Source organism: Cyphomyrmex costatus, unplaced genomic scaffold (genome assembly GCF_001594065.2).
Source record: "Cyphomyrmex costatus isolate MS0001 unplaced genomic scaffold, Ccosl1.0 scaffold472, whole genome shotgun sequence".
Classification (NCBI taxonomy): Eukaryota; Metazoa; Arthropoda; class Insecta; order Hymenoptera; family Formicidae; genus Cyphomyrmex; species Cyphomyrmex costatus.
Window position 1 is genome coordinate 9,332 of NW_017278987.1, and position 10,986 is coordinate 20,317.

The 10,986-nt window shown below is 41.5% G+C and overlaps 1 protein-coding gene across 1 annotated transcript; it reads right to left on the bottom strand.

Moving 5' to 3' along the window:
* Positions 1–3,347: 3,347 nt before the first annotated feature.
* On the bottom strand, positions 3,348–3,869 carry LOC108777848 (uncharacterized). The gene has a single exon (XM_018544829.1). It carries the CDS (start codon positions 3,867–3,869, stop codon positions 3,348–3,350), a length of 522 nt encoding a protein of 173 aa, XP_018400331.1.
* Positions 3,870–10,986: the final 7,117 nt, after the last annotated feature.

Here is a 10,986-nt window from a genome sequence, read left to right on the forward strand (position 1 = left end):
GAGTATAAAAATCAGGTAGTTACATTACTATTTTATAACAAATAAAATAATAGTTACATAACAGTGACATACTTCATATTTCAGTTATATGTATAACATTTCAATAATACATCATATTCATGTTATATAGCTGCAATTTCGTATGAGTGGGAAATTACAACTAACGTGAATATTGCATGTAACGAACACGATATTATTACTTGTTACTTTCCGTTTCATTACGGCAATGTTATATTAATGTATTTGTGTTTGCTGGGAATCGAATAAGCAAATCTGGAGATTTCCAAGCTCTTTTGGGAAAGCTCTTGTGCTTTCTAAATCTCTGAAAATTTTTGACTATTTTATAACTTTCTCATGTGCATTTAGAAATGTGAAGCTAATCAAATCAATAATATTTTAGCAACAAAGATAAAACTGTATTGATTAGTTTTTACACCAATATATATACACACAATTATGTATTATAACTAATTATCTCTTAAGGTGTAGATCAAAAACCATTTAAATGATTGCAAAATATCACATTTTGCTTGATTTTTGCTGTGAATTTGACGCTACGCAAAATTTGTTGCCAATTTGCTGCCAATTTGTCGTCAAACAGCGCTACTCAAAACTTGCTATCAATTTGGTGCCAATTTATCGCCAAACAGCGCTACGCAAAGCTTGCTATCAATTTGGTGCCAATTTGCTGTCTAGTTTTGTAACGCAAGCTTTGCCTGCAAAACACAAGCTTATTGCTGACACAGATGGCACCGGATTTGCTACCAAACTTTGAACGAGTTTGATGCCAAATTGGTGCCAAATTGCTAGCAAATTTCTTACTGCTATTCTGGGTGCCGGCTCACGCGGGGATACCAGGCAACGAATCTGCTGATCAAGCGGCTAAGTTAGCTGTTTCTGAGGGATTTAGGCCCCCCTTTGTAGGTACCCTACGAGGATCTACTTGTGAAATCTACTACGCTTGCGAACAATCAATTCAGAGAAAATATGAAATTAACTTCAAGTTCCAAGGGTACCCTATATTATGATAATTTCTATAATGCTTCTTCAAATAAAACATGGTTTCACAGAATCAATCTTTCAAGAGAAGAAATTGTTATTACTAATCGTCTAAGATCGAACCACATAAATGTCAATGAGAGCTTATACAGAGTGAATATGGTGAATTCTCCGGCTTGCCCCTGTGGCGATCCTTGCCAATCAATTCATCATCTTTTATTCCATTGTGAGAAATTCAACTTAAATTCAGCTCCTATACGGAACTATATTGTACGGAGATTTCCTAATTCCCCCCTTCTCCCTGCCCTACGTTCCCCCTCCCCCAAATTTTATCGTCTGCTCTTGGCTTTCATGAAAGCCAACGAGCTATTTTTCTAAATAAAACTCTTCTTGTCTCTCCTTTCTCTCCTTTGGCGCGTGGCTCACCGCTGGGTGGCAGCAGGCGTCCTGAGTCGGGGGAGGGTACTTACCATATATATAATACTCCTATACATGGTGGAAAGAATATAAGGTGAGCTATTCCGGTGGATGTGCAATCGTCTAAAAGTAGTAGGGAGCAGTAAGCCAATCAGATCTGGCCAAAGTGCAAAATTCAATATGGCCTACAATAGTGTAATACGCGCCTCTCTGAATGGGCCAGAACTGATTGGTTGAATTGGTTTTAAACAACCCCTCCATGTCGCCATCATGCGCAATATCTCACCTTATATTCTTTCCACCATGCTCCTATATTGCTAGTAGAGGTCCGACGGCGGTGCCATCATCACGGTGCAGATAAAATAATACCTTCTCTTTCTACTGGTGTGCGACAGCCTTGCGCGCATACGTTACTCGTTACCGCATGCACAGAACACTGCAGCACACCAAAAGAAGGAGACGTGAATATTATGTCGGCACCGTGATATTGGCATCGCTCCAACTCATTGTCAAGATAGGGCACTAGCAATATAGGAGTATTACATATATGGTATTTACGCACACGGACAATTGTTCTATCAAGTTGGCAACTGTTAGATATCATTTAACTTGTTCACGCGCTTTGTTCACTATAAGTCCCTAGATTCACGTTGCAGCGACATAGGTTCAATCTCATGGTCCCGTCATTTAATGCGCGCGTCATTGGGGAAATAACTAGATTATAGTGACTTCTAGCACTGTCGCGTTTGACGCGTTTACAGTTGAATTTATCCAACTGCAAAAGCGTTTTGTGTTTTGCTGCATCTTTTGAAAAATCATAGAGTGCTAAGAAGTGAATTATTGCTTTTTAATGGAAAACTTTGAGGAAATCGACGTACCTCAGGTTAGTAAAAGAAATTAATGTTTATGGTGAAAGGAATGTTGATATTGAGATTTTTAAAGTTTGAGCTTTTTTTTAACGTGAGGAAATGCATTACACATACCCCGCCCCTCGGGGAAGGGGACGGGGTTATGCGGGACTCTCCCCGACCTAATCGGCCGGGGCCTACCCGCTAAAACCTCACGAGTGTCCTACCTGGGGCGCAACAAGGAGGGGATGGGAGGGATCTTGCCATCGGTACTCTCCTCCCATCCCCAGCCCGAAAACGCGGAGCGCTGTCTACCTAACTTTGTGACAGAGGAGGACATCAGTTTCCTCTGTCACCCGCCCTTCGCCCTCTGCAAGGGGACGAAAAGTCTCCCGCTCCTCGCCCCCGGAGGGTTCCGGGCAGAGGGATGGGGGACGGGCAGGGGGACCGGATAAACCGGACACCCATACCGAGCCCCCGCCCCCCGCTTAACTACCGTCGATTTCTCGTGGGAGAAATCATGTCACTAGTCTTCTAGTCGCTATCGTCCTATCTAGTCGCTAGTGTTCCTGTGCCTAGAGAGGTGGGGCCGCTTCCTTCTTCCTCCGGGATCATCGTCCGGTTCCTTTCTTCTTCTCTTCTTCTTTCTGACGGTTCTTCCGGATTGTTCGTCCTTTAAATTGTCGAAGAGTTGAGCGTGTTGTTGTTGCGTTCTTTCTCGCTCCCGTTCTCTTCCTGCAGCCTCCTTGGCGCTCATGACCCTTTCAACAAAGGAAAGGATTGCTTCTCTTCTTTCTTTCGAATGTAAGAGGGCCAGAATTAGACCAGGGTACGAGATATCGTTCCCTACCCTGTCTTTTAGTTCCGCCCTCTCTCTTTCCCAAGCGGGACATTCCGCAATAGTGTGCATTGCGTTGTCCAGAAAGAAGATTTTCTCTATCCGGCACAGAAACTGGCCGAAGCAGCCATGGCCCGATAACATTTGTGTCAGGCGGTAGGAGAGACCCACCTTCGCCGTTGTCAATTCCTTCAAGTGGGAACGAATCGCTATCCCTATCTCGCCGCCTGATCGGCCTGGTCTTCTCATCCACTCCTCCCATTTCCTGAACAATCCTTCCTTTGCGTGCCTTCGAATGACGTGTAAGTCATGGCACGTGTAGGAACTTCTCTACGTCCGCCTGCTTTGTACTCCTTAACTTCTTCATAAATCTCAGTGTACATATCACCTTTGAGAAAGAGAGGGGGAATACCAGCAAGGATGGTCGTGGCCGTGTGGCTAATAGTTCGATAGCCTTTGATCGTTCTGCACGCTATTTTCCTTTGTATTTGATTCAGGTCATTCTGGATCCTTTTGTCTTTCATTACCTTGTCGGTCCACACGGGGGCCGCGTAGAGAGCTATGGAATCCACTACTGTGGCATGTAAGCGCCGTACCCTGCTACTGGGGCCTCCTAAGTTGGGTAGAATCTTTGAGAGTTTAGCCACCGTCTTCTTAAGTTTCTCGCCTGTTGCTAAAAAGTGCTGTCTGAACGTCCATCGACTATCCACTGTGACGCCGAGGTATTTCAAACTCTCCTTGACCGGAACTTCAGCGTTTTCCACCATGATTGTCGTGTTTGCAGGCGGCCTACGAGCTCTGTCACCTCTAAAATAAACCGCTTCCAATTTAGAGGGCGAGATCGAGAGTCTCATGACGTTGCGACACGTCCGCCACCGCTTCGTTGGCACTGAGTATAGCTTCACTCCAGGACTGGCCACCAGCCAAGACAAAAGTGTCGTCAGTGTATGATACCATCTTGCAGTCTGCCGGCAAATCCGCGTTTCGAAGCACTTCGTTGTACCCCAGGATCTACAGGTAAAGTACGAGAACCGAGCCCTGGGGTACTCCTCTTTCGATTTCACGTGTGCGGATGACACCCTCTCCGTCCGTATATGAAAGTAGCCTGTCTGACAGATAGGATCTTAAAATTCTGCGCAAGTACAGCGGGATCTTGATGTTACTTAACGCTTGACCGATTTCTTCCCACGGGAGGGAGTTAAAGGCGTTCGATATATTAATCGAAACGCCTATAACTACTCCTCCCGTGGATTCTATAAGTTCTTCGACAAAGCCTCTTACATTGAGGATTGTATCAGTGGTGCTTCGCCCCTTTCTGAAACCATACTGTGCCGTATTCAACCTCGAACCTCCAAAGGGGAGGTCCAGGAAGTTGTTCAGTCTAGCCACAATAATTCTCTCAAATATTTTGGCTTCCTCGTCCAACAGGCAGATTGGCCTGTAGTCAGCGAGATGATTCGCTGGCTTACTCTCCTTACGAAGTAGGACCAGCTTGGATTTCTTCCAGATTTTTGGAAATACACCAGTCTTAAGGCATCGTGTGAATAGCTCACATAAATGAGCGTGAATCGGAACCATCGCGCGGAACCACGCCTGATTAGGCCACACCCGACGGACCAGGGGCCGCATTTTTCTGCCTCATTCTTCTAACGGCAACTTTAATTTCGTCGGTTGTCACTTCCAAGTCCGGAGTCCACTGTCCAGGGCCCGATGCAGGTAACTCCTCGGATTCTATCCATCTAGTCTCCTCTTCCGTCGGGAGAGGAAATAAGACCCTTATCACCTCATTCAAAAAGTGTGGGTCTAAGGACTCTGTGTAGGGAACCGTCCAGTATCTTAGTTTGTTAAGAACCAAACGGCAGGCTGTTCCCCACGGGTCTGCGTTAAGCGATAAGAGGAGGTCTTTCCAAGACTTCTCCTTCTCTTTATGAATCTCTGATCGCAATTCCCTCTTGGCCATTCTGTATGCGGAGATTTTCTGCTCCATCTCTTCCTGGATCGCATTTTTGCGCTTCGCTTTCTTAATACATCGACGAGCCTTCATCGCCTCACTTTGCAGTTCCGCGATTCTCTGACTCCACTAATGCATAGCCCGTTTGCGCTTGAACCTACTTCTCGGCATGGCCGTGTCGCAGGCTTCGACCATTCTCCTTTGTAATTCAGCAGCCCTCTCGTGTACGTCCATCGGGATCTCGTTATCCTGAGCAGAGTATTTCTCAGGCCAGGAGCTGTTGATAAGCGCAGCCTCCAAGAAGTCCATCCATCTTTTTAACAGCCCAGCGCTGCTCCTTGATAGCATGTGTGGCGTACTTTGCTACGTCGTTGGAAAAATTGATCTCACTCGATTGCAGAGGATATTCTATGATGGAAAAGCGATTAGGCGGATAGAACAAAACTTTGCGTTCTGTATATATAATCTTTAATAATAATTTCCACGAGATAACGAGAACGAATAGTATATTAGTACATAAGGAAAGGTAAGTATATAGAGTTTCTACACGCTAAGTAAAGAAAGGCTGTACTGCGCTGAGCATGCCGCGGTGGCAGGAACTGAAACTAAAAAGTAACTAGGGAGACGCCACAGTACTCCCCTCCTAGTAGTTTGAATTAACCCATTAACCGCTGAATGGAATTTTACCTCGAGTTCAGCGTTTATTTTTCGTATGAAACATATAAGGAAAAAAATCGAGAATACATGAATTTTATAGTTTCAAGGTCGCTCTTTCGAATGGCGATGAGAAAATTTTCAAAAATTGCAATTTCCAATATTTTTTTGCAAAAATTTGTAAAAAATCATGATTTTCAGACTCATTTTTTTTCGTTTCTCATAAAATTTTTTGTCAAAACGCATTCGTATCGACTTAAAATAAGTCATAAACGTGCACCCGATGTGTCCACTAAAGGAATCCATCATACTTGATTTTTTTTTTATTGTCTTATTAACAGAATGGCGGTCGATACGACGACATATTTGTGCGTTTTTCAAAATTGCCCATCATCTAACATGAAAGTAATTCTATTTGAACAAAACTCATTACTCAGGGGTTTTTGGGGTCGCTGATTACGAATTAGTTTTGTTAAATTCAAAATGGCGGATCCAATATGGCGGACCCAAAATATTAAATATTCATCGATTTTTGTGGTTTTCAGTATCTTTATGGTTTTTCAGTCGCTGATTCCGAATTCATGATCAGATTTTCGAAATTCAAGATGGCGGACCCAATATGGCGGGCGAAAAATATTAAATATTCATAGATTTTTGTGATTTTCAATATCCGCATGTTTTTTGGGTCGCTGATAACGAATTTGTGGTCAGATATTCAAAATTCAAAATGACGTCTTCAAAATAGCGGGCACCATCTCTAAAATTTCAAATTACGCAAATGAAAAAAATTTCTTCGTATTGTATGCAAAATTGTCAAGAAAAAGTGTCTCTTGTGATTTTTATCTAAATCACACTGTTTCCAAGAAAAAAAATTACATTTCTATAATGCAATGATAAAACTCAAATCAAGGACACTTCTGCACATTTTTCTTTATTTGGTTCCTTTGTTTTTTATTCGCTTATTTTATATATTATATAATTATAAAAACACGGGGTTGCAATTATTAATTGTTATAAATTCTTGTAATATGAAAATATGCTATATGGTCCCTTATTATAAAAAAATAAACACCATTTTTTTATGAATGTTATTCTTTATTTAGAAAGGAAAGTACGTTACAAAGTTATAAATAAATTATACAAACAAATACATCAAATTAAAAAATCACCTATTGGTTCGACACTAAACGCTGCACGAATTCTCCCGCGGATAGCATCGCCGCCTAGTGGCAGTAAGTATGACTAATCTTATCCGCAATCATTATGAGGATGGACCAGCTCGGTGAATTTCGCCATAAAAATCATTGCACATAAAATTGGATGCTAGACTATTGTCTAGTAGTAACGTAGTAGTAACGTAGTTATCTAGTAATAATATAAGGGTTGAGCAAACGGTCTACCAACAGCACTCGCTCTTTGAGTACTGGTTCTGGAAAATGACTTCAAATATTTGTTATGCTTGAATGGATAAATTTTTTTATTACTAAATTAATAACTTATTATTTATATTACGAAATTTAATGTCACCGATGCGTAGTCACTAAATCTTTATCTATGATTTGAGTCTTATCATTGCATTATGAAAATGTAAATTTTTTTCTCGGAAACAGTGTGATTTAAATAAAAATCACAAGAGACACTTTTTCTTGACAATTTTGCATACAATACGAAGAAAATTTTTTTCATTTGCGTAATTTGAAATTTTAGAGATGGTGCCCGCTATTTTGAAGACGCCATTTTGAATTTTGAATATCTGACCACAAATTCGTTATCAGCGACCCAAAAAACATGCGGATATTGAAAATCACAAAAATATATGAATATTTAATATTTTGGGTCCGCCATATTGGATCCGCCATTTTGAATTTTGAATATCTGACCACAAATTCGTTATCAGCGACCCAAAAAACATGCGGATATTGAAAATCACAAAAATATATGAATATTTAATATTTTTCGCCCGCCATATTGGGTCCGCCATCTTGAATTTCGAAAATCTGATCATGAATTCGGAATCAGCGACTGAAAAACCATAAAGATACTGAAAACCACAAAAATCGATGAATATTTAATACTTTGGGTCCGCCATATTGGATCCGCCATTTTGAATTTAACAAAACTAATTCGTAATCAGCGACCCCAAAAACCCCTGAGTAATGAGTTTTGTTCAAATAGAATTACTTTCATGTTAGATGATGGGCAATTTTGAAAAACGCACAAATATGTCGTCGTATCGACCGCCATTCTGTTAATAAGACAATAAAAAAAAAAAAATCAAGTATGATGGATTCCTTTAGTGGACACATCGGGTGCACGTTTATGACTTATTTTAAGTCGATACGAATGCGTTTTGACAAAAAATTTTATGAGAAACGAAAAAAAATGATTCTGAAAATTATGATTTTTTACATATTTTGCAAAAAAATATTGGAAATTGCAATTTTTTGAAATTTTTCTCATCGCCATTCGAAAGAGCGACCTTGAAACTATAAAATTTATGTATTCTCGATTTTTTTCCTTATATGAAACATCATACGAGAAATAAACGCTGAACTCGAGGTAAAATTCCAGTACATTCAGCGGTTAATGGGTTAAACTGCGAAATGAATATGTTTGCTAACAGAAGACTGTTGCGTAGAGGTTACTGGAGCTAGACGATTCTGGTCTGCTGTCTCGTAAGCGTTGTCTGGAGGTGGTTTCTCGAAAAAGGCTGGACGGAGACGCTCTGTGCTAACTGTCGTTGGTCTTCCGTTGATGTTTACCAAAAATACTTCATCAGTGGGCCTCTCGATTACTTCGAAGGGTCCTTCGTAAGACGGTTCCAAGGGTTTGCGAAGTGAGTCCACCCTTACGAACACGTGAGAACACGTAGGAAGAGATTTGTGTACGAAAGACTTGGTTCTGTCGTGATGACTTGTAGGCGTGAATCTGAGCTGTCGCATAGTCTGACGGAGATTTTATAAGAACAAATGAGGTTCATTAGACTTAATATCTGTGAAAAACTCACCAGGCAAGGAGAGTGGAATCCCGTAAACGAGTTCTGCTGCGGAGGCGTGAATGTCTTCTTTAAAGCTCATCCGCAGGCCCAGAAAGATTAGAGGTATAACGTCTACCTAATGTTGTGTGGTTTGACATCTTATTGTTGTCTTGAGTGTACGATGCCAGCGTTCGATTATGCCATTAGATGCAGGGTGGTAGGCTGTGGTGTGAATTTTCTTTGCTCCGATCAACTTCGCGAGAGCTGAGAAGAGCTGTGATTCGAACTGTGTGCCTCGGTCTGTGATTATTGTAGCGGGCGTGCCGAATCTGGCTATCCATGCAGAGAGGAAAACCTGTGCCACGGTGTCTGCTAGTACATCTGGAATTGGAATGGCTTCAGGCCAGCGGTATAGCGATCAATTATTGTGAGGCAGTATTTGAAGTTTTTGGAAGGAGGTAATGATCCGACTATGTCGATATGTACATGTTTGAAGCGTTCATCTGGAACGGATATTTTTTCTGGAGTGTTGATGGTGTGTCTATGGATCTTGTTTCGCTGACAAGTGAGGCATGTGCGTGCCCATTCGGTGATGTCTTTACGCATTGACGGCCATACGAATCGTTGTGCGATTAACTTGCGAGTTGTCTTTCCACTGGGGTGAGCAAGATTGTGGACGGTGTTAAAGATTTGACGTCTTAATTGCTGAGGAATGTATGGTCTGACGTCTTTATCCGAAATATCACAGTATAATGTTACGTTGCAGTCGCTGAAGTGTAACTTCCGAAGATCTAGGGATGAAGAGTTGGAACGTAGAAGTTCCTTGAGCTCATCGTCATCTAGTTGAGCTTGACTGAGTTCTTCAGTGGTAACTATCACGAGCATGTCAATGATTTGAATGCGCGAAAGTGAGTCAGGTACAAGATTTTCTTTTCCGGCGATGTGAATTATTCGAGTGGTAAATTGTGCAATGAAATTGAGATGACGTGATTGTCTAGAAGTCGCTTTTTCGGATTTCTGTTGAAAAGCGTGAATGAGAGGTTTGTGATCCGTTTTAATGAGCAATTCTTGTCCTTCGAGTAGGTGTCTGAAAAATTTTAATGCGCTATATATTGCGAGAAGTTCTCGATCGTATGTGCTGTATTTGCGTTGTGACGAAGTAAGCTTTTTGGAGTAGAATCCTAGTGGTTGCCAAGTTATTGATAAACTGTTCGAGAGTAGCGCCCATTGCAAAGTCTGAAGCGTCTGTGGATAGGACTAGAACGGTGTTGGATCTCGGGTGAGCTAAAAGGGAAGTATTGACAAGCTGCTGCTTGGTTTTCTCAAATGCGTCTTCTAGTTCCTTTGTGCAATTGATTTTCGTTTTATCTTTTTCCTTGGTGCCAGCGAGGATTGCATGAAAAGGAGCTTGAACGTGAGCTGCGTTTTTAATAAATCTACGGTAGAAATTGATTATTCCGACAGACTTACAAAGATCTTGCAAATTTTTAGGCCTCGGGTAGTTTTGAATGGCAGTGACACGGTCTTTGAGAGGTTGAGTACCAAACTCGCTGATGTGATATCCTAAGAAGTTTATTTGTTCAACGCCAAGGACGCATTTATAGTAATTAATTGAAAGGCCATATTTGCGTAATCGGTCGAAGACTATACGTAGGTGCTTGGTGTGTTCTTCGTGACTAGATCAAGCGATTAAAATGTCGTCTATATATGGGTAACAAAAATCTAGACCTCTTAAAGCGGTATCTATTAGACGTTGAAACGTTTGGGCAGCATTTCTAAGTCCGAAGGTCATTACGTTGAATTCGAAGAGTCCGAATGGAGTAATTACTGCTGTTTTTGGACGGTCTTCTACTGCGACAGGTACTTGATAGAAGGCGCGCGCAAGATCGAGCTTTGAGAATACTTTGCAAGAGTGCAATGCGTAGGAAAAATCATGAATATGCCTTAAAGGGTATCTGTCTGGAATCGTTAACGTGTTAAGGCGACGATAATCGCCGCATGCACGCCAACCATCATTTTTTAGGAACGAGGTGAAGGGGCGATGCCCATTGACTAGAAGATGGTTTGCATAGGCTTTCACGAAGCATTAACTCAAATTCGGCTTTTGCGGAACGATATTTATCCGGAGGCAAACGTCGCGCGCGTTCTGCTACGGGAGCGCCTTTAGTTGTAATATAATGCTGAACGTCGTGTGTATTTTCTTTGCGCGGGCCGGATCTTGTAATATCTAAGTATTCTTTAAACAAATCGTAATACTTGCAATTATGATTTATCGTGGAAAGGGTAGGTGTGTTTGTTCTAC